This window comes from Athene cunicularia, assembly GCF_003259725.1.
Source record: "Athene cunicularia isolate RWA chromosome Z unlocalized genomic scaffold, athCun1 chrZ_part1, whole genome shotgun sequence".
NCBI classification, from domain to species: Eukaryota; Metazoa; Chordata; class Aves; order Strigiformes; family Strigidae; genus Athene; species Athene cunicularia.
Window position 1 is genome coordinate 21527465 of NW_020799142.1, and position 24870 is coordinate 21552334.

The window sequence follows — 24870 nt, forward strand, 5'->3', positions numbered from 1 at the left end:
ACCACTGGTTATCACACTGCCACCAACCTGTACTTCCTTCTTTGCCTGCTTCCATGTATTATCACTTCTTTTACACTGTGTTGTGTTCTGGAGAGGAACTTTTATTCATTATTCACATACTCATTTACGTGCTTAAGCTTGTAACTTGGGTCCACTATTTGACAATATGTATATTAATTCTAAGGCCTAGATAAATTACCAACTACCTATCAATATGTTGCTTTATTCCAGAGTGTTGTGCGTTGCCTTTGGCATCCCAAGCTGAATCAGATCATGGTTGGTACAGGAAATGGTTTGGCCAAAGTGTACTATGATCCTGTCAAAAGCCAGAGGTATGTAATTGTGACTAATGATTAAGAACACTTTTTTTTTTTCCTCAACTTTAGCCTGATTCTGTGATTCTGTCATTATACTAAGAAATGAGAAAGCCTGATTTAGTAACATTTGTTTTGCAGATTTTTACTTATTTAGTAACAGTAGAAAGAAAAAAAATACAAACAAACTAGTTTGATTCTGAAAAGTGGCTCATTTTCCTCTGGGCTTTTCATGGTGCAGTATGCTGGCTGTTCTACCTGAATTTACACACACTTTCATTTTTAATTGCATGAAATCTGCCTTTCATCTGATCTCCTGGAGGTTGCTGATGTGGTCTTATTGGAAGGATATTTCTTGTATTTAGTTACATTGTCTGATGTCCTTTTTTTTTAATGAAGTAAAAATCTTGTTTAGAAGCATTAACTTAAACTTCAGTGTCTGTGAAGTAATACCTGAAGACCCAGTTTGAGAGGGTGCAAACCAAGGAAGCACATTTCCGTCTTTCTACTGCTGGCTTTCTCCCCCACCCCCTACCTATCACATGTGAATTTTGCCTCTACATCTAATGAAAAGATGGTAGTGAATCAAAAGGTGACTTTGTTAACCTGGAATGAAAAGAAAAAGACTTAACTTGTCTATAAATACTTCCTTTGCAGTTAATTTGCTTTTAGTGTCTGGACTGGCTGGAGAACTGGGACATGCTTCCTTCCTGTCAGCAGGGAGGAAATGTACACTTCATCTACAATGAGTAGTATGAATAAGATGTTCTTCCCCTATATACACTTGTATTTGTTTCACTGACATCCAGAAAAACATACTGTGTTACAGTTCACAGTTTCCGGATACTTACTGTGACCTAGACACTTGGATGTGAAGATAAACTCTGGTCTGCAAGATCACCAGAAATAAATGTAATTTTTCTGGTCTGTGAATATAAAGAAGAAGAGAGTTGGTCTTCATTGTTTGGACCCATCTCCAGAGGGTAGCCTGTGTCTCCTAGGCACAGACCACAAGAGCACTAGCTCAGTCTTGTGCCCAGTTTCTTTCCTGGTACTTATCACGAGGAAGACAATACCACCAGTTTAAACTTGTTGCAGCCAGGTTTATGCAGTCTTCTCTGCTGCAGTGTTACAGGCATCTCTGGTTAGGTAACTGCCACCTCTGCTGCTTAGGAGGAGTTCTAGGAGTAAATAATTGCCCATGTTTGGAGAGGACCACTTTCAATGTGCGCGCTACAAGTACTGTGGACAAATGAAGTGTGAATCTTCCACCCTTATTTCCTCATGTTACATGCTACAAAAGCACTGATCTTTCCACCCTACTTCACATGTGCATGGACAGACAAAGATACATTCATGAATATTTACAGTGCTATATAATTTTGTTGAGACTGTGTCTTGAGTAAAAAATGGTTTCTGTTTGGTATAAACAGATCAATTGAACTGCTGTATGTTTCCTCCTAGGGGAGCAAAATTATGTGTGGTCAAAACAAAACGAAAAGAGAGACAAGCAGAGACTCTTACACAGGATTACATTATAACACGTAAGGAATTTAAACCTATCTTTATAGCAGCACCCTTAGCACTTTCCCAGGTCTGAAAATATTTGCAGATCATTTAGCTTTGTATTTTTTCCTCTGAAAAGTAGCAGTCTTTCATTAAGTGTTGTTCATTGGAGTGAGATGTTAGTGCTTCATACAGATTTTTTTGTAGACTTGCACAACTAGAAAGGTATATATTCTGTATGCTCTGTAAGGTTGTTAATAGGGGTTGGTTTCTAGGTTCTGATGCACTTCAAATCCTGAAATGGCAACTGCCTAAAAAAAAACCAAGCACAACACCACCACCAAAAAAAAAAACCAAAACCTACAAAAACCCCCAACCAACCAAAAAAAAACACCTCAAAAATCTGGAGCTTTCTTAAATCTTCAGTTTTGCATAACTTAATTGTTGAGTGTAGATGTGTTTAGGAAAAAAAAATTATAAATGCCATTCAAAGATTTAGATCCCAATTATGCAAAGTTTTGGAATTCAATCACTGAGTTTTAGCTCTTTAACTGTTTCTTCCACATTTCTTTCATTTTGAAACTAAATAAGGATACTTCCATATCAAGGAATGCAGAAAAACGTTATAAGGATTTGCTTTGCAAGTTTAAAGTTTGTTGCGTATTTTGGAAACTTTTCAGAGGTTAGAGGTCTGTCTTTTAAACTTATGGGTAGAACTGGAGAGAACTGAAGATCTCAGAAGTCCTTCTGCAAAATGAACTGCCTCCTTTTTCCTCTTTCTCCTCTTTTTTTTCCCTCTTCCCCCTCCCCTTTGGATTTCTAGCTGCCCTTTAATCTCAGTATTGGCTGTAATAGCTATTTAAAATGCAGGAATGTTACTCTGAGGGATTAGATGTTACTTTTTAAAACACAGGAATACCCAGTTTGGGTTTCTCTTAGCCAACCTTGACTCCAAAAATGGCAAAATCTTGGATCTGTTCATTTGTCCCCTCAGATGCTCTATTCAAATCGATCAAGCTTAGTGCTTGCCAGCAAACTGTCCCAGGCAATATGCAAAAATAAACCCTAAACATTTATTTCCAAAGATCTACTGCTGTGCCACCTGGTTGGGACTTCACTCAGGCTAATAAACTTAGCAGGCTTCTAGAAATAAGATGAAGAATCAAACTGCTGGGTCCCTGGATGCTGCCTTCCATTTTTTATTCAATATAGAGCCAGTGCCCCCAGATTTAAGATTTGTTGTCTGGGTTTTATCTTTGTTGGGTCTTTTGACCACAACACAATTCTCCACATTTTCAGAAACAGCAATAATCAGCATACCTGAATGTAAGAGCTAAACTCACCACAAGAAAACCATGTCCCTTAACATGGTGTTTCTTTGTTGCTGACAAATGTGTCTTTTGTCTGAGCAGACCAAAACCATTACTATGACTGAAGATAACAGGTTTATGAGGAAACAGAATTTTTTAATCATGAGAATTTAGCCAGATTGACTCAGTTAGATGTATTCTTCCAACCTTGATTCATAATTTAAGAAGGAACATGATTGTGACTTCACATGCAGAAACACTATGTTTTGGATCATTGAGGGGATTCTGCCTCTCTGTTTTAGATCCAAGAATGCATCTAGGGTTTTGTCATGCTATTAGAGTATTAGAAAGCTGTAGAAACATGGAAAGTTAAGAAAAGAGCAGTGGGTTGGTCACAGTGCTAATGTTGAGAACTGAATGAGAGGATTAAATTAAATATACATAAACTGTGCAAACAGTATTGCAGATTAAAGGCTCCTGCCTGAAGGAACCCTGAAAATCTGTCTGCTTTCAGCAGAAAGCAGCTCTCTAAAATACACCTCAGTAAACCACTGCTTGGATACAGAAGAACTGGGAGGCTGCTTCTGCCACCTTTTCTATTTCAAGGAAGAATCCCAGTCTTTGTAATTAAAACCTTGAAAAGAATATGGAATTTCTAACATTGCTTTTTCCCCAAAATGTGACCCTTCAGCCCACGCGCTTCCGATGTTCCGTGAGCCTCGGCAGCGAAGCACCAGGAAACAGCTGGAGAAGGATAGGCTGGACCCCATGAAGTCTCACAAACCTGAACCTCCAGTAGCAGGACCAGGTAACCTAGACATAATCATTTCAGACTGTCATATGCCAAAGGGACCATCATACTTGGGTTCTACACTTGTTGAGATTTGCATTCAAACTGTTTTGGGTGGTGACTGTACTATATATGTATGGACAGTGTCCAGCACTGTAAGACGTTGGTCTTTGATTGGAGTGCTTGCCTGGAATAAATTAATAATCACAGTGACTTACTCCAAGTTATATAATCAGTAAAACGCTTATGTGAATGCAGCTCTAAATTAAGACTGTTCCTGTAGTATTAAATAACTTCTTTGTGACAGATCAGTTACAGACACAATACAACATTTCTTTGTTTATTTCTTAAATATTTTTCTCTAAAATACTATTTTTTTTTTTATTTTTTTTTTTTCTCCACAGGTCGTGGTGGGCGTGTTGGAACTCATGGAGGTACCTTGTCATCATACATAGTCAAGAATATTGCACTGGATAAGACAGATGATAGCAACCCTCGAGAGGCTATTTTACGTCATGCAAAGGAAGCGGAGGAGAATCCATACTGGGTTGCTCCAGCATATGCTAAGTAAGGAAACAATGAAAAATACAAGTAATATTTCCGGACGCTAGTGGGAGTTTGGTAAAAATAGAAGACACGCATTTTTAATGCTATACTTTGCCTTTTCTGGATTTCTGCCACAAATATGTAAACCAAGAATAGCCTATACTCTTCTATGAAGAGAAGTTTCTAGGAGGTTAAATTGTTAAAATTTGACATTGCCATTTTAAAAATGTACCTGTCATGCTAGAAAATTATTTTAAAGCTTTCTAAGTTGGTTAGAATGTAGAATCTTCTGCAAATCAATGCCTGAATTTGCAATATACCTTTTAATAAGTTACTGTTCCACTGATAGACTGGGAAGATAAATTTTCCAATATGCCCTGTGGTTCTGACTCAGTTTTAGGTTAAATATTCACTTGGTTTTAAGACAGTATATTTTAGAAGATTTCTCAGATTGTGCAAGTTTTTATTTGAATTTTCCTACATAAAGACTTGAGCACTTGCTTGAATTAACTTGTTAAGGATATAACAATACTAAAAATTGCTCTGATAAAATCTCCTACCAAAAATTCAACTTAACAAAATAAGTTTTCAGTTGTTGTTACATAAATTACAGACCCTCATCAAGATTATGGTAGTAAAATCTTGGTAATCCCACAGATGGTAATTTACTCAGTTTAAATTCTGTGTATGAGTGTAGTATTTGCATGTATGTGTTACAGTGAAAATTTTGCAGTATGCTTCTAGAATGCTTTTTACTAAAGATTTTTTTTCTAAAAATAAATACAATTCAAACCATTAAATTAATACATTCACAGTAGTACTAAAATAAATGCATTTCATAGTAATGAACAGAAACTACCACTCTAAAACTTAGTAAAATTTTTCATGTTTTGTTGTTACCATTAATGGTTTTGTTGCAAAATAATTTATCTAGTATAAGTAGTATTTTCAAAATGCATAAGGAAAAGGTTTTGAAGAGATGAAATAGTCTGCCAGTAACAAACTTATCTTTTTTGTTTGCAGCCCCGTGTTTTATCTCCTAGGCTTACCTTTGTTAGTACTTTACTGACTGTACTTTCTTTATTAGCGTTTAGCTCTTTAGTGAAACAATCGCCACCTCTTTACAGAAAACCAAAATATATTAAGAATCGTAGCTGCTTCTAGTGGTGACACTTGTTTTCTGACTTGACCCACATGTTCGCAAAAGATAACTGAATAGCTGTTCCAAAGCATCTTGAGAAGGTCAGTGACCCAGCCTGGCTTTGACTGGGTAACTAATAAGTATAGCATACTGGTAATTCATGAGTATGGCATTTGGTGTTGTACATCAAACCAGTGCATTATACAGGATCACCCTTGATACCAAAGAAGGAATATTTGACATTCTGATTCTGTAACAGTTGTAATGAATATACTAAATACTGATTTTTCATTGTTTGGGAGCTTATGTTTGTCAGAGGTGAAGTTTACTTCGAATGCAGGCACCTGGTTTTTATTTCAGATATGCAACTATCCATTCTCAAAAGTAAATGCAATCACACATTCCGTCAGGTAGATAGATACCTCAGTATATTTTTGGCTCAGTAACTTCATTGATTGTATATTAAATTTCATCCTTGACACCTACAATGTAGTAGACATGAAAGTTTTAAAACATAGCTGTATTACAGCAGGCTTACTGTGTCAGGTGGGCAGATCTTATTACAGTGCCTTCGTAAAGATGTAGCTGCAGGGGAAGAAGAGAGCTGGCTGAGAAGTGGGGAGGATGCAAGTCCAGACTGCTATTAACTTACACACCAGACGGTGATATGTATGTGGAGAGTTGGACTGCAGCCAGCAGCATGCTGCCTTGATGGTTTTGTCAGCTGGTAGTACTCATGCCACTGAAACTGCCGTTATCCTTGCCTTAAAAGCTTGTCTTTCAGACATACTCTATGCAAAGAGTATTATTATTATTACTATTGTTGTTGTTGTTATTATTTAAGACATTGGGATGCAAAAACTTTATAATTGTGTAATGTTCTTTATTTTCAGAAATGAAGGTCTGGATTAACAGCTGAGGACCAATGGCAGTTATAGGTTTTGTTAGCTGCTTGCCTGCAGACAGATAATGTAGAAAGCTGTGTTAATTATATCCTATATCTGACTTTACAAGACATGCTTTATGTACAGGGTAAACATACATCTTACAGGTGTACTTATGGATGCATATTTAATAAAATATGCAAAGTACAAATAATATTGGATTGTAAGAGTGTCTCTGGTGGCCCTGGTAAAATCAGAGTAGTTCATAATAATGAGCAGTATATATACATACCTAGCGAAACTGGTTCTTTAGCTATAGCATAAGATATACTATAGAGTTACTAAAGGTGATATTCTGATACATACTTAAAATTACATACTGTCTTGACACCTAGAAAACATACATCCAGTATATTTAATTTTTTTAAATAGTGTTTATTCTTTTTACTACTTTATTTCTCTGCTGTCAGTTCTTCCACATTTCTTGTGCTGAGTTTTCACTTAATATGGTATAAAACTATCCACTTAATATATCTCTTGTTTGACAAGGATTTTGTTGTCTAACGGGGTGATTATTCACTTAGAGGTTTTTCATTCTCCTTCTTAAGAAAAAGTCTAAGAAAACTACAGTTACTTAATTTTCTTCAGTGATGTTTTTAAAAGAATTTTGGAGTGAGAAGACTAAGAAATGCTCTTTTTCTCATTGAGTAGAGTTTTCATAACTCTTTGATGACTGGATTAAGGGTTCATCTGATCCTGATCCATACTGATATGGTCATTCTAAATCAGATAACTGACTTCATACTTTTTAAATTGTAGTTTCACTTCAGTAATTTTTGTTAGAAATACCTGCAACATGACTTTTGCTGTTAGTTTATACATTATATGTAAAAATATTTCCTTTTTGTTGGAGTTAAAGGTGACTAATTTATTCTTGAAGCCAAATAGTCATTTGCATTATTTATCACTCGAAAATTTTTTCAATCTTGTTATCGTTAGACTGACCTTTCTGTTTCTCCTAAAATTTGAGCCAGAAAAGGAGGAGAAAGTACGTAAGAGGTGAAAAGATCAGTGAAAAAGGATACTGGTGATGATAAGATGTACATCCTGAATCAGGGATGACATTGCGCAGAAGCTCAGTGTGAATAAAGTGTCAAAAAATGTGATCAACACAGTAGAAAAATCTTAATGAATGAGGAAAGAAAAGATCATGAGATTTTTCAGGAAAAAGCTTGTTGGAGACCTTGGCAACAGCCATTCCAGTGGAGTGAAGGGAAAAGCAGGACAGATTGAAGATTTCAAGTAAAGAACTACAGGAAAGGAACTTGAGGCATCAGTTGTAAATGTTTGAAAATTACATTCTTTGTGAGCTGTTTGTTTTAACACAGCTGTACAGAGATACTATAATGACTTCATGTCCTTCTGAAGAATCATCAGGAATTACTAAGCATTGTAGTTGAGGACCTAATCAGGCCCACATGTAACTCTCTTCTCTCCCAGAAGAAAAGATGAGGGTGAAATTTCCCTCCCTACCAAGATAAACCAGAGTTCTCAAAAAGCACCTTTCAGTTCAGTGATGTTGCCCCTGTTTTGCTGCTTATCACAGGCAAAAGGCAGTGACTTGAAGCCTGTAGCTGTGCTGTATCACAGAACTTTTTTTCAGTGGTGGTACCAGTATGTGAAGTGGCTCAAATATCTTCAGTTGAAGAAGGACTGAACAGAATGTTTTGTAACAGTGATTTTATTGTCACATGTTGCTATTTTTAAGCTAAATCTTCTTTTTGGAAATAGGCAATTTTGAGAGGGAAGCCCCTGAGATTCAGAGAAGAGTTAGACTGGTTGGTGTGATAAGGAATACAAAAGAGCCCAATGGTGAAAACCTTCACTTTTCAGTCTGGAAATAGCCTTTATTACATTATTCTGGTTTCCAGGCATGCTTGAAAGTCTCTTTTAATTTGTTTCAGTGCAATATAAACACAAATTTCAAAAGTAATTGCAACATGAGTCAGATGCTGTGATATGCAATTGTTATCTCCAGCTGGTTAGCTGTAGCAGTATTTTTTTAGCTGCTAGTCTGTGAACCTCACATATCCATGAGCTTCTTTTATTGGATCCATGAAAGGTAATTAAGAAAAACAACCCATAACCAGAGGGATTATGGTGGCTCTAAAGCAGTCTGCATGGCCTCTGGAAATTTTTTAGGGGGTCTGCATACCTAAATATGTTGAAAACCACTGAAATAGAGAAGCATGCAGAGTGAATAAATTATGTTAGTTTGTTTTCCGGTTCTTGTTTGCAGCCTGTTAGTGTAACCCACAGTAAGAATGCATTTGCGAGAGTATGAGATACTGGTTTCAGCTCAGTCAGTCATGTGGAAGCAGAAGATCATAGAATAATTTAGGTAGGAAGGGACCTTTGGAGGTTGTCTAGTCCAACCTCCTGCTTAAAGCATGTTCACTTAGATCAGGTTGCTCAGGTCTAATTAGATTCATGTTGTTCAGGGACTTGCCTAGTCACATTTGAATATCCTCAAGGATGGAGATTCCACAATACCTCTGGGCAGCCTGTTCCAGCAGTCTGGTTGGCAGGCATGGTATGCCCTTGTTAAATCCGTGCTGGCTGTTCCCTGTCACCTTCTTGTCTGCCAAGTGCCTAGAAATGCCTTCTATATGGATTTGATCCATAGCTTTCCCAGGGACTGAGGTTAGGTATACAACCCTGTAGTTCCCCCAGTCCTCCATTTACCCTTCATAGGGATGATGATTGCCTTTTCTAGTCATCAAGAACCTCTTCCAGGCACTATGACCTCTGAAAGATTTGATTGGCCTTGCAGTGGCACTGGCCAGCACCCTCAGTACCTTTGGGTCCATCTCATCTGATCTCATGGATTTGTGTATGTCCAGTGAGCCACATAACTCCCTGTCTCTGTCTTCCTCTTCTGTTGGTAATGTCTTACTCCCTCAGGGGTCCTTGGAAACCTGAGGACAGACCTTCTCAGGGAAAACAGGAAAAAAAAGTATCAAATACCTTGACCTTTTCTGTACCCTATGTTAGTGGCTTACCTGCCCCATTGAGCACATTTTCCTTAGCATTCCTTTGGTTGTCAGTCTAGCTGTAGAAGCCCTTACTGTTTTTGTTGCTTTTCACGTTTCTTTGCAGTTTCAACTCCAGCTGAGCTTTGGCTTTCCTGACTCCGTTTCTACATGTTCACATTATACTTCTGTTCCTTTTGGCTAAGGCTCTCCCTGCTTCCTGTCTCTGTTCTTCCTGTTTGGGGTTTCTCTCTGTCAGGAGATCCCTGTGCATCCATAGTAGGATTCTGTTAGGCTTCACTTTCTGTTCATGGGGTGGAATGTGTTTTGAGGAGATTATCTTCAAAGATCAGCCAGCTCTTCTGGGTCCCTTTGCCCTCCATGGTAGTCTCCCATGAGACCTGCCAAGAAGATCCCTAACAAACTGAAATCAACCCCAAAAGTCAAGGATAAATAAAATCGAGAAAGTTGATGGAGAAGAATGATACAGTTTCCCACATGTATTATTTAGCCCTCAGAAATAAAAATACTTAGAGGTAGCAAACCTGTTTTGATTTTTTTAATAAATATTAAGCACGCAGCAAACTCCTACTACACTAGCGATCTCTAATGCAGTTAAGCAGAACAATTTGCGTTTAAATTAAACTATCACTGTTGATAATGCTATAACAGGAACAATGTTTTCTATGCTTATGTCTTTAAAATGGTCAGGCATATGAATCACCCTAGGTGCCCCAGTTACTGCTGTGTAGCTTGCGGAGGTGGAACAGTTTACATTTCAGCTGAGCTGAGGCTACAGCCATTTCATGGTAATTTTAAAAACCAAGATAGCAAGCAGACCTGATTTCCCCTGTACGTTTTTGCTTTAGCTGGTTACTGCTAGATTATGATAGTTTCTTTTATCGTCTCCCTCCACCCCTAGCTTTACTGGACTCAGTAGTGTACTTCCATTAGCTGTCTGTAACTTTGTGCCATTCCTATCCTGGAAATAGATTCTGCTGCTTGTTTCATAAATTCTTCTTGGTTGGATGTTTCTAACCACAATTATGACAGTTGAAGGTTTTGTGGTCACAAATGACAGGTTTACACTGGATTTCATTGCACTTTATTAACAAGCATCTCAGTACTAACCTAATGTGATCCTATGTGGCATCTAGATGTCTTGCATCTATTGTGATAAAAGGAAGGTATGCTGTTAAAATGGGCTAAATAAACTTCCATCAGTATGTTTTGAAAAAAAGGTTCCAAAAATTCCACCTTTTCAACAGCTAACAAAATCCAGTATTTTGACCAATAAAGCCTTCAGTCCTGGTGTCCATTTTGGATTGAATGGTGATTTTTTAAAAAATTTTTTTCCAATCCTCCTTTAATGATTGGGTGAGTAGAGTTTATGTAACTATTTTCAAATTTTTTAAAGTGGAATTTTTTTTTTAATCTTAGCTCCTTGTTCCACGGAGAACAGAATGACTCATCTAACTTCCAGTAGTGTAGGTCTGGAACATCTTCCATATACTCCTTATCTCCATGGCAAATTTGGAGGGTGGAGGAGAAGGCAGGTACTAGAAAGATCCTATAGCTAAGGGAAGTTGTCTTTGACTAGTTTTGGTGACTTTAAAGCTATTTTGTGCCACATATTTAACAAGTGAACAATCCTGCTCTTTAATAGCTGATGGCTTGCTATTACTTTTCAACAATGCTTGTCTAATTGCTATTGCTTGTTAATAATTGCTATTACTTGTCAACACTGAATTATGCCTATTGTGTTAGGTAAGGCAGACACAATTTTGTTAAGGTTTACACATTTTGTAGAGTTTGCCAAGTAACAGTTGTTGTAATAATAGTGCTTCACATCCTTAGACTTCTGTAAAAACATTAGTTAATATGTTATTGAGATGATTACTGCCTTGGCTGCATTTTATACTTTGTTGTGTCTGTTGTAATCAGAAGTTGAGCGCAGCCAGCATCAGAAACCTGGTAGTTTCAAGCTCCACAGTGATTGTGCTGAGAATTAGGTTGGAAAAGGGGACCATGCAGTGATTAAAGTGTAAAACAGGGGAACTGAATGTACAAACAGTCTATTGAAATGCTACTTGATACTGTGTTCGTTTAAAAAGTAATCAATAATTATTTTTATAAAGTTTAAGTGTTATTTAAAATACAAGTAAACAGTGGAGGAATAGATACTATCAAGCTTGACTGCAGGATACACTCTGTTCTCATATGAAGATCATGAGGTTTTTAATGTTATGGTAGCACTAGATAAAGTCTCTGGAGGAGAGACTGTTTTTTTTATGCATAGGCTAATCCAGAAACCTGGCTTAGCTGTTCTGTTTTCACTTACTGGCTGCTGTCATACTACAGTGTAACAAAATGGAGGTTTCTTTTTTTAAAATAATGGAATGAGAGGACTTGTGGCCCCATTTTTCTAGCATTGTATTAAATTGATTTGTTCTTCCCTTCTATCTTAATTTTATTCATGGAATACATAGATAATGATTGCAAGCTGATGAGGAAATAAGACTTGCAAAAGATGTGTGTTTGTTATGCTTGTTCTTTGCTTGAGAGCTTCAAGTTTCTTCAGTTCTTAGAAAGTTAGTTGATATGTTTGTATTGAAAATGAAAAAATTGTCAAGTCTAGGATGCTGCTTTTTTACATATGGAAAGGATGTCATGTGTGTCTAGTGCATGTCTAATATAGTTTCTGACAAAAAAATTGTTGTCTGAGCATGACTTTAATCTTTTTAATGTTTTCTAGAACACAGCCGAAAACAGTTTTTGCAGAAGTGGAACCAGAAGATGATGAAACAGACAAGCCAGAGTGGAAAAAACGTAAAATTTAAAAAATTTGTTTTAAAGGGTAATTTTAGAGCATTTGAAATAAAAGTGCAGCATTTATTTCTTTATTTTTGGTAGTGAATCAAAATCTGAAAGCAAAAATTACTTCAGTTTGTAAAACTTATTGCCGTGTTTTATGGAGGCATACCAAAGCAGCTTCACACAAATGATAAAGGTGAACAAACTTTAATTTGTAACCAAATCCAAACATCTGAAACCAAAAAGATGATGGGGCTGACCAAAACAATGCTCCAATGACATTTAACAAACCATAGGTTCGGTGTACCACTTGGGGAACTTATTATTACACAATGACACAGAAGAATGATGGCCCATAAGAAATGATGACTCAAAGTGTGCACACACTCACTGAAAGAGAAGCCTCTCACCCAAGGGTACCCAGAAGATTGTCTTCAAGGTCTTTTCCAGCCTAGATGATTCTGTGTGATCGCTCGCCCAAGGGGGCGAGGGCTTATTCAAGGATACCCAGAAGAAGTATTCAACTCACCAAGAGGGGAGGGGAGGGAAGTTTTGTTGGGTGGCATCCCAATCCCAAGGGGAGGGCTTCTGATCACAGACTCGCTGCTCTGAGGAGAACCACTCGAAGGGGGTTTTGTAGCCTGGTCAAATCTGAGCTGTGGTGATATATGGTCAGCGTTGTAGAAAATTCTCTCAACCAGGGCATTTCACTGGCTGAGGACCTTGTCTGTTGACTAGGGGTCCCACCTCCCTTTTCCTGCTGTGAGGAGTGGGGGGGATAGTGCGTGCTGGTGTGCACCCGTCCAGGGTGCGTTACAGGGCACATACATGACAGCAACCACAGTGTGTTGGCAGAGGCACAAGGGTAAGGGCGCTGTGTTAAAAGCCATAGCCCGTGCTGGGGCGTGGTGCTCCTGACATACAGCGTAAAAAGGGATTGTTGCATTACACTGGATTGTAATCCCACATCTGAATTTTGTAATAAGGAATTAATTATATTGTGCAAAAACAGCGCGCTCTGTCTGTTTTTAGCTTTGTGTTTTAAGTGAAAAATAGTTAATTATAAATACAACTCCAGTGAATTAATTATATTGCCAAATTTTCAATTACTGCCAACTTTACAAATGCTTTGTCATGAGTGTTCAATGATTTTAAGTACATAAATAAAATAATACAGTTTCTGAGCCTCCTTTTTATTTTTTTCTAGTTAAGATTTCACAAATTGCCCCCTTTGTTTCAAGTATAACGAAGTTCACACTTTGTGTGAATTTTAGAAAACTTGTCTATTCTTTTTTAATGGTGTTCCTGTTAAGTATATGTAGTATCTCATAGTATTGTATTCATAAGTGTTAGGATAGAGCAGAGCTGTGTATTTATTATCAGATCTTTGTATCTTGTGACTTTGTTGTATGCCCAAATTACATATATTCTGCCTTACACTGTCTGAAGACTGATACTATCTTTTATAAAGTTGTGGCTTAAATATTGACAGTTTTCATTGTTTAACACAAAATTGCAATTCTTAATGTCATAAAGCGAAGGACAGATTTAAAACTAATGTCCTTTAGGGAAGGAGAACACAACCTAGGTTAGTTCTAGGCATTTATATTGTGATTGTAATAATACATAATATGCTAAGTATTGTGATTATAATAATATGTAATATAGCAGGAAATCTGCATTTCCACTAAGATTAGAGAGTAATAGACATCCTAAACAATCAAGCATTCTTAATTATGAATAGATTCTGAAGGCATGTTTTAAGGCTATATTTAGCAAAGCACTTAATCGCCTTCCTAACCTCAAGTGTGTGGTCCTGATAATCAGCAGAGTTTAGATTATTTTTTTTTAAGCACTGTTCCGCATCACTATTTTATCATATGATTTCCTTCTCCAAGCTTATTTATCTTTCTCAGTTAATCATTTTTATACTTTAGGGAAAAGTAAGCCTGGCTTCAGAACGTGTAGTGAGCATTGCTGTAACGTTACCACAACAAAATATTTTCACTGCTTTCACTCAGTTTAGTCTTTTAGTGTTGTCTTTGTCCCTTGTAAAAATATTTTAGTACGTACTTGTGTAGAATAGCAAATCAATGCTTAATTTACATTTGCATCTGTAATATGTAGAATGAAGGAATGTAGAATGTGGACAGTTAAGAGGAGGAGAAAAAGTACCAGATGAAGAGCAGTGCTTAACAAGACCTGCTAAACACCTCCCTGTGCAATGTCCCCCTCAACAAATTAACATTAAATGGCATTGTTTCATTTAAGGCTATTTTTTATCATCTTTTCAAACTACAAAATAAAGTATTTTCAAATAAATTTCTATAAAACCTTGAATAAGATTTTCAAAGGATTAGTATGACCTTGGTTTTAGGCTGCCTATTAACAGTTTATCATTTCTGTTGTTAGTTTTTTACTGAGGCAGTGTGGCTTAGGGCGCAGAGCTGCAGGGAAAGGCAGATGGAAAAATGCTGCAGCTGTTCTCTGAGCTTGAGGGAAGCTTCTCCTTTTATGTTATTTATTCATATCAGCTGGATGGTTTCCTAATTCTTGAAAGAATGGGTTCTGTAAGTGAACCCTGCAAAATAAGAGTTCGTCATTGTTACAGTGATTAATTGTCTTGAATGACAGTTTGAGCAGCCTAGAATTTAAAACACTGCCTGTGCAGATATGTATTAAAAAGATTTAAAACCAACTTAAATTGTACTTACATTTTAAGTCTTGGCTTGGTTTGTCTGCCATAGTCCTTACATTGGAATTTCAGGCATGTTCACCAACAAGGCAAGTCTTAATGTATTTTTTAATCTTGAACAGCTCAGTGTAAGAGTTAATCCAGTCAGGAAGGAGATACGAACAGTCTGTTTGACCGTACTTGGGACAGCAAACTCTGACTCAACCTTTTGAATTGTCCAGGGAAAAATCTTAACGTTGAAACTATTAACATGATTAAATATTTGGTATGAAAGATAGAATTGTACTTGCAAACTGGAAAATTGTATTATTTTTTACTAACCTAATTTTCTCTTAAACTTCATGAAACACCTAGGTTTTAGTAATCACCAAGTTGTAATCTTCGTCCTCCATGTGTCCATATTTGGTGTTAATGTGGCCAGAGTCCAGATAGGCTTTTGTTTCCATATTTCTGAAGCAAGGTGGATGAAGACTTGTTTACAGAGGTGCCACAATCATCACTAGCACTTTATCATGGAGAATGGCTGCCATGATGTTTTCTCCAAACCTGGATCTTTCTCTCCATGTCTATGCAGCTTCTAGATGTTTTGTTATAGCCATTTATGGTCTTTTGTCCTTTGTGCTGATGACTAAGTTTAAAGACCAGCTGTGAAGTACTACATGCTTATCCATAGGACCAAGGCTTTTCCTGCCAGATCATTGTCATCCACTAGTTGTCCTGGTTTCCCATTTCTTCTTTATGTTGCTGCCATTGGTATAGAGGTCTTCATTTGATTCTGTAGTCCTTTGTGTTGTCCTATCCTTATTCCTTTGTCCTATCTTATTTTTTAAGTCTTCTGTAGCAGGTGAGAAGATTGCTAAGGCTGTCTTTGAGTCCTGGCACTTTTCCTCTGGCTGTTTGCAGCTGCTTCATGATTATTTTAAGTTCCTCTCTGGTCTACTTCCTATGACCTATCATGTACTGAAGATGATACTTTTGCATCTGTTTCTGTGATTGATAGAAGAACTGTGAATTCATACCCAAGGGCCTCCAGTCATTGGCTTCTTGCTTATAATTACATGCCTAGTTTGATGTCCTCACACCTGCCTTTTTTCTGTTGGGCTATAGAAAAATACCTATTATGGGAAGAGAAACCATGAATCTTTATCAAACTTATCAGTTCAATCTTTGCTGGACCCTCCTCCTTTGCTGGAGGAGTGTTTTTTAAGGAGTGGCACTGCTGAGAGCCATCCTCTTGATGTATCTTTATCCATTAATAAAATGGATAAAGACTTCCAATGCCTTTGGGGGGTGGCCAGCATGAGACATTTGTAGCTCACACCCTCCTTTAACACTGAATCATTTGGATTTTGATATGGTCTTTTACTCACAATAGTAATACAAAATCCCTCTTCTGTTTCCTTCTCATGGTAGATGTCCTTCTAGCCTGCTTCTCAGCAGTGGGAACTTCCTGAAAGCCCTACAGTTACCCTTATTAAAAATCAGCAGGCTTGTTCTGACTTTACCATGTGTGGGCCAAGATTTTGGTAGGTTCTGTCCCTTGTTGATCCCTGAGCTCTTCTTAACTGCTGAACTGTTATCGTGCATACGTGTAAATAAAGAGTTTGATAGCTGGCTAGCAGAGATGTCTTTATGCTTGCCTGGCATTGAAGCATAGATACATCCTACTACATCACTTCTTAAATCTGCTAGGATTTTTGGCTAATCCCATTTAAAAACAATTTATACAATATGCATTTCATCTGTCCTCTGGGACTCCAGCATCTAATTGCTTCACTGCAGTCTGGATACCTCTGAAACACAAGATATTTCTCTGTAGCATATAATCCTTGTTGAAATTTGCTTTGGTTATCAAAGCTTCCTATCTTACATGCAAATGTGTTGGAGCATGCTGACAGTCTCCCACTTTGGCAGCGCTGTCTTATACTCAGATCAGCTTGTTGGAATCTCCATAACCTATGTGTTGCTTGAGTGCCTTGGCAGTAGTTGATGATTTATTTTTTTTTTTGATGGCTGTTGATCAGGCAGTATGTTCATCTTGTACTCTGAGAGATGACTGAAAAGAAGGCTGATTCAGAAAGCATAGCCACTAAGTCTTTTTAAATTTTTTTTAACCTTAGCTATCATGGAAGGCTGTTGTATGTCAGGGCTATGATTTTTCTTACTCTTTCAAAGATGAGCCTGCGGGTTCTGTCATTTTTCCTCATATCATGAAATAGTAGATGCTACAGATGAATACCTGCAGTAGATTAGCTGGACTAGATGGGTCCTTAAGAAGTTGTAGTCCATCCTTGACTCAAGTTGCAGCTATAACTGAACCAGGTCTGGCATGTTTATTGGATCATCTCTTTAAACACTCCTATGGTAGATGCTGCACAATCTCCCTAAACAATCTGTTCCAATGCTTCATTCTTAGCAGTAGAAAGTTTTTCATCATCTCTAAGAAAAATATTCTTACAATTTAAACCCACCGTTTCCTATCCTGTTCCCAGCAGCTATGAAAGTCAGTTTATGACATACCCCTTTGCAGCAGCTTTTTACTATATTTGAATTTTCTTCTCTTGTCTCCCCATATTCTTTCCTTTTTCCTTTATGGTTTATGTTTTCTGATATATCATAATTATTTGCTTTTCTCTGCCTTGTTCTGATTGTCCACATTTCTTGAAGTGTACTGCCCACATTGTATTCAGTCTTTCAGATGAAGCTGCTTTTTTAGCACTAATGAGTAATGTTTGCATGGCTCATTACAGTCTTTTTTTTTTCTCTGAAGTTTGACACTACAGATTTGTGTCCAGATCCTAAAACCTCTCAAACTCCACAACCTCCAGTGTAAATCTGCTGTCCAGCCAATTCACTGTCTAGTGGTTATGTAGTATTCTTAAATATTGGATTTTGTAATTTTTACTAAACTTTCACAAAATGTATCACCATTTTGTTCAGATTATTTTGAATTCTCTCTTGGTCCCAAAGTGCCTGCAACTTTTTACAGTGAATGTAATGAATGTTTTCTTTGTTTGTTCAGCTAAGCTGCTATTGAAGTTGGTGGTTAGTGACAAATACATAGCATTTCCCGTATGTATGGGAGGGAAATGTTTCATAGAGTGTTAATTTTCTTAAGGGTTCATAAACTTCTAGTTAATGTACTCAGAAATTTTTTGAAAAACAGTTACTTTTCCTAGAAATTGCTGGATTGCCTTCATGTCCTTTTGTTTCAGGATTTTTTTAATGGCTTCGTCCCTTTGTGTCCAGACAGAATCCTTCAGACATTAACAGTGTTAGGTGTTGGAGACCTACCACATTCTGAATATATTTCCAGCCTGTACCAGTGAGGTGCTTCAGTCCTGAATTCTCACTTATTTTAATTCTTCTCTAATAAAAAAAAATGTCATCTGCTGTAATCTTGTGTAATCTGTGAATTAGCAGTAGGGCTAGCCACACACCTATAGGCATACATCTGGTCTGATCTGCTCTAGGATTGAATTACTACAGTCACACCTGCCAAGAGCCGTGATGCTCCTTGTGGTTGCCTTGTTTGTGGTGATCGTGTTGCCCACACATTGACTTCACTAAACTCCACGCATGATGGAAGCGGCAATGTTTCTTATTCCACATCTTTCCTGTTCACCATCTGCTCTTCCAGTGGCCTCAGGAACATTTTACTGAAAATCACCATCTAGGCATTTTTCTAGCCTATTACTAATGCTTGTCAAGATCACTGGGATTGCATTGCATTAGCTTGCAGGTGTTAGGTGACACTTAGTGTTCAGGTTCCATAGTGCTCAAATGCTGAGGAACTTGGAGCTTGTTAGAGATACTCTCTGGAAGTCTCTCTCTTTGGCTGCTGCCTGTACTCCTATTCCTTGTATACCACTGAACACCCGGTATCTGTTTCTCATCCTCAGGGGCACCATTGTTCCTAGACTGGATGTCGCCTCTTGCGGTTTCTCCTTGATTTTTGCAGAGTGTGCACCTGACTGAAACCTGTGTTTCTTGTCCATCCCTGTCCTGTGTGTCTTAGCTTGATCCTGTGGATCCATTGTGCAGCCTGGGATGCCTTTTAATATGGAGTTGCCATTACTAATAACAGGCCAAGGTTTTGTATAATGCTAAGAGGCCTCAGGGTTTGCCTGGGTTTGGACCTGTCTTGGGCTGCCTGCAGCTTTGAGCTTCTTCAGCTGCTGTCTAACAACCATGTGACCATTGCTTCAATTCTTTAAGGTTTTGCTTAGCTTTGTACAATGAGGGGAAGCCCATGTTATGATTCATGGCTTTGTAATTCCATGTGGTGGTTCCATGTTGAATGAACTATTGATGACCCTAGGAATACAGCATAAAGGAGTACAGGCATGGCGTGATAGCAGAGGCTTTGAAAGTGTCAGCAAGGGACTATGCCAGCAGCCCTGGGGCTAAAAGGAATTTGCCAGTAGTAATTAATGGAACTTTAAGAGCTGAATAAACTGGTTTAGGGATAGCAAAGAGGAAACAAATCAAGTATCTAACAAATACAAAGCAGGCTATAGATAGTAAATCTGACCACAACATGGAACTAAAGAGAACAAAGAAAAAGCAAGGGCTTAGTATGTCTTGCAAAATGCATAAAAATAATCCCATGCAGATTCTAGAGTGAGGAGGAAGAACCCCTCACCTTACCAACATCAGTGTCCCAGAAAAGAGCTAGGGTTCATAACAACTTGTCGCAACAGCCACCTCTCCCATTGCCCCTCAGACTCAAGCCATCACCTTAGGGCCCAGGGGGATGGCAGATGGGTGAGAAGGGGTGTACCCCCTAGGGATTGTGTGTATAGTCATTTTAACTGTTGCTATGCAGAATTTTTCTGTAGTAGTATTTATTTTTGTGGCATTGTATATAGGCATGCTTCTTCATCCCACGCAAACTGCACATGAAGTGCAGCCATTCTATGCCAGTTAGGGATTAACCTTTTTCTGTATTATTCACTTCCCTTGTTACTTGGTGGCAGCCCTCTAGTACAGTGAAACCCAAGTTTGACATGGTTTTATGCAAATAAAGGGCTCTGAAATTCAGGAGTCTGCATGTGATTCTAATAGAAGACATCTCTTAGCAAACAAACTACGGATTTTCTAACACTAATTTGAAGCATGAGCAAGGGGGCTGCTCTGTGATGAAGTTGGTATATAGTTTGCAGTTGCGTCTTCATTTAAAATTACCTGACTAAGCACAGGCAAACATCAGAAATATTCCAAATAGAGAGGTCAACATCTTTAAAATAGCTTTTGCAAGCAATGTTACCAAGAATGGCTCTAAGTTTTTATCGCATTTTCCAATAAGAGCTCCTTGATTATTCACAGTATAATTTCGATGTGTCTTGGTATATGTTTTAATTAAGTGGCTGAGTTAATAGTAAAAGCATATATCTATTATAACATTTTTGGGAGAACATGAGGTTTCCAGGGTTTTTTCAGTTAATAACACTATAATTTGTGCTTATAGCCATGTCCCCATAGCTTACTAGTGCATCACAGAATTGGGGCACAACTGCATTGTTATTGTAGCCATTCAGAGAAAATTAATTCACTCCTTAAAGGCACAATGTAGTAATCAGAGGAAAAACAGAAGTAATCCCAGACTAAGAAACTAAGGCACAGTGACTCAGGAATTTTTACCTGAAAATGCATGTCATCTGAACACAGCATGAGCTCTTGCAGAAGATGAGGAAACAGGTCATGATAAATTATAATAGGGCACAGAGATGAGTGGGAGGTGATCAGTGGGATGCTGCAGGAATAGGGAGTTTATGTCCGGTTTTATGTAACATCATTTTAAACTACCTCCTTCGAGATCATTAAACAGGATGTTAATGAAATTAACAGATGATGCAGATGAATACTGCAAACACCACTGAAAAAAGAGAAGCAGGAAATAACAAGGAGTCACCCTGACAAATGCAAGATAATACATCTGGAAAACAGTAATTCAAAATGCAGATTATTTTTTCCTCTGTGGTGGAGTGACTCTCAGCTACACCAGAGTTGGTGGATGGCAGTTTGTGTTTCTGTGTTTCCTCTGACAAGGCAGACCATAAAAATGCATGTGGAGCTTTTGCCAAAAGGATTACTCCTGACTGTGCAACATGAGTGACATCCGGATTGGGAACGTAGCACCTTCTGTCTTGCAGCCACTGACGAGTACAAAACTGGTTGGGTTGGCTTTCATCTGAAAATCAGCTTGGTAAATACCACGTAGGGGAGTCTCCGAGCACCAGATGCTTATGTCATGTACCACAAGTTAAAAGTGCTCCTTTCTATGACGAGTCATGCAAATTTAGCTGGCTCTCTGAGAGGCAGATTCTTGTCTCCTAACAGCTTAAAAAAATCTTTCTCTCTCCTGCTTGTAATTGCAGATCTTTGCATCCTTAAAATCCTAGAGTTTTCCAGGGAAGTTGCAGGAAGGTAGGAGACTTTTTATCTCTCTCTCTTTCTCCTTAGTTTGGAAACTCACATTTCAGAAAGTGATTCTGCTCCTCTCTTCCCAGTCATGCTGTTATCCATACAGTTGTGCTTCAGGTGCTTTGTTTTAGAGTTTCTCATGATTGTTGAATAGTTGGGACAGACATTTTTCCTTTGTAAAAACAACCTTTGCACACTTTGGGGGTTGATTTCATTTCCCTCCCCTGTCTTCCCCTGCCTGTAAACAGTATATAGAGATGTCAGGGAAACACGATAATGGGGAAAAAGTACCCTAATATTGGATTTACCAGCCTATTATAAATTGTCCATATGTAGTAAGGTGGAGAATACTTCATGTCTGGTTAATTTACTAGACACCCCACACTTAGCCTCCAGATCCATGATCTTTGTAAAATTTGGTGTTTGGACAATGTCAGCACAACAGGCTCCTGCCCAGGAGGCTCTTCTTCAGCCTGCAGTGACACCACTGCTGGTGACTACCACAAGGCAGATTATCCTTGAATGGTAAGGATTGTTTAGAAAATTATTTTGAAATGAGTGTTCTGTGTTACACTGACAAAAAAATATACGACAAAACCTGATGGTTCAAACTTTAATCTTGTGGATTAACAGGTTCACATGCTAAAGTAACTGACATCAGCTTTGTCTTTAATGTGACAACCATTTGTATAGACATACGTGTATACATATCTTGTTTCTTTTATTGATGGGAGCGTGCTATTCAGGGATTTATGCTCAAGAGCTAACATGCTGTGTATTTCAAGTGGTGCACTGACTGTATGGATGGGCAGTTATCTTGGGAGGTATTTACCTTAAGCAGTATCTTGGGTTGAAATGTGAAGGACCAGAGAAACTGAAACTGGCCATGTAATCAATGGGAGGCTCAGCCAATGAAGCAACAAGTGGAAGAATTCGCAGTTGGTTTTTTAACCTGAGAGACTCACCCCAGTTGGGGTACGCTTAAACAAAACACTGATATTAACCCTTTGCAGAATGGAACAATGCACTGGAATATCGCAGAGAGCCACAAAATGGAAAAAAAGAATTTAAAAAAAAAAAAAAAAGGAGAGAGTTAAACTGATGTGCTGAAAATCATCTTGCTGAGATTTTCTGCAGTGTTGAGGCACACATTTTCAGTTATCCTCAGCTCTGAAGTTCAGACTTGCGGGATCCTATTGCACTCACACTTTTTTAGGAAACCTTTCTAGGAGTGGTGGGCCTCACAGATGGGCACCCTAGGCCAGTTGTAGGATGAAAACGAGAGATGGCAATGCACACCCATGCATCACAGCCCACGGTCATAAAAAATTAACTTTCAAAGGTCCATAACACTGTAATGGAACCCCATGCTTACTAGTCTATCTGTTCTCCAAAGACATTGTAAAATCATCCCATAATGCAAGAAAGATTACAGAAGAAAGTTTCAATGAAGATGATGGCTGTCACATTCCCAAATGCAGTGAGAGATTTAGCTGTTTACAGTGTGATAATCTTTTAGTTGAGGGTCTATAAAATGTCCATTTGTAGGATTCTTTTGTTAATTTTTACTTGCTTTTAATTCACGTTTACACTACAAAAATAAAAGGGAACCTTTAGTTCTGGAAATTATGAAAGTATCACAGCGGTATATATTCTTTCTGTTTCTTTTAACCACTCGTTTTACTGTCCAGCACACTGTCCTGCTCTGGCATACAACAGAGTTTAAACAGTTCTGTAAGAGATGTTAAATGTTTTTCTTTGAGAATGGGAAAAAAAAGTAACTTCATGAAATTCTAGAGTATCCCTGCTTCCCACTTTCTTGCTGTTCTACAAGAATCCTTGCTTGAGTTCAGGCTTTTATTCTGTTAGGTACTTCTCAAACTTACGATCAGAGATGGTATCATCTGCTCTAAGAATCTAAATGGGAAAAACAACTATTACTGCAGGATTGAACAAACAGAAATACAAGATGAGAAGAGTTAGTCAAAGTCAGATTTGTGGCAGATCTAAGAATATAGTTCAGATGTTGCAGTGTCCCTTTGGTGCTCTTACCAGCATCTAGCTGCTGTGAGGAAGCCTGTAAGACATTTTTTCAAACCAGGGAAATATTCTTATCTTGTAGTTGCAGTCTAACTTTTGTTGGTTTGTGCTTGTCACAGAGTTACAAACAGTGCTGTTTAACTGCATCAGCAGCGATTTGGTTGTCATGAGAAACTGAATCCTTCAGGTTGTGGCCATATTACACTGGCAATTCAGATTGTACTGGCTCCTGTGGAAATATACCCTGACTGACACATCACTTAATTCTGCTTTGTGCTTGTCTGCCTGCACTCTGCTCCTTACCTTTCTCCTCCTGGCGCACCATACCCTGTGCACAGCTGAGGAACATTTCACTTCCTTTGGGAAGCGAGGGCACTGCGCTCGTTCTCCACAGCCCAGGCTCAGCATTGATGATGTTTATTGCTGAATCACACTGCGCTGCTTGGGAGCCAGAGTTTTTTTAATTGGAAATGATTGGAATCACAAACATAGAGCCCTCTGCCTACAGGGATGAATGCAGGGGCTGCAATCCGACAGTCCTGGACAGAATCAAACCTTGCTATTTTGCTTATGCTGTTCATAAATGCCTAGACAAACAGACAAGACTGCAGCGGGACAGCTAGATGGTCTCCTAGTCCCAAGGCACAATCAGCATTTCCATTTGCTTCACTCAGCATTCCTGCGTGGCTGGGCTTTAGTTTAATTTTTAATCTGTCACTTAAATGTGATTTTTTCACAGGGAATTTTGCAGTTAGTTTTTACCATATGGAGAATTTTTATTGTTAATTACTGCAGTATCATTTAGACACAGAGTAGATGCTTGGAGGGGGAAAGCTGTGCACAGCTAGTTGCCTTCTGCAGCACAAACATTCAGCTCCCAACAGTAACATGATTTGTTTAACTCCTACTAATACCACAATCAAAAATACTGTGCCAGTAGTGCAGAGAAAACTGGAGTTCAAGAGCCAGCACCTCTGCTAATGGAAATGAGTCCTAAGGAGATGCTGTTGCTTAAGCCAGCTGAGGATGTTGCCTTGGGTTTTAGCATGTTTGTTTTTCCAGAAATTGTCACAAAGACACTAGTTTTGTTTTAATTAGACAGAAAACTGGGCCAGAGTTCTGTCTGCATATCGGAGCACTGCAAAGTGGAAGAAGTGAGTCTGTGCCAGCACAATGTGAGCATATCTCCGAGGTGAGCTAGTTGATTACACAAGGGACAGGGATCTGCTGCCAGATCTCCGGGCTGGAGAACAGCTCTGGGCAGCAGCAAGGGAGAGTGTGCAAGAGAGAAAGTCAAATGTCCAATACAGGGATGGGGGGGATTAGCAGAACTGGTTTTGGGGATCATAACATACGAGTTGGCTTTTACGTG

The 24870-nt window shown here is 38.3% G+C and overlaps 1 protein-coding gene across 1 annotated transcript in view; it reads left to right on the forward strand.

The window, feature by feature from the left end:
* Positions 1–13522, forward strand: part of WDR70 (WD repeat domain 70) — a 136324-nt gene extending 122802 nt beyond the window's left edge. The window contains exons 13-17 of the mRNA XM_026865813.1: positions 232–332; positions 1779–1858; positions 3822–3938; positions 4325–4487; positions 12279–13522. Of these exons, the coding sequence (XP_026721614.1) occupies positions 232–332; positions 1779–1858; positions 3822–3938; positions 4325–4487; positions 12279–12363 (546 nt within the window). The 3' untranslated portion in view covers positions 12364–13522. The remainder of the gene's footprint in view (positions 1–231; positions 333–1778; positions 1859–3821; positions 3939–4324; positions 4488–12278) is intronic.
* The last annotated feature ends 11348 nt before the right edge of the window (positions 13523–24870 follow it).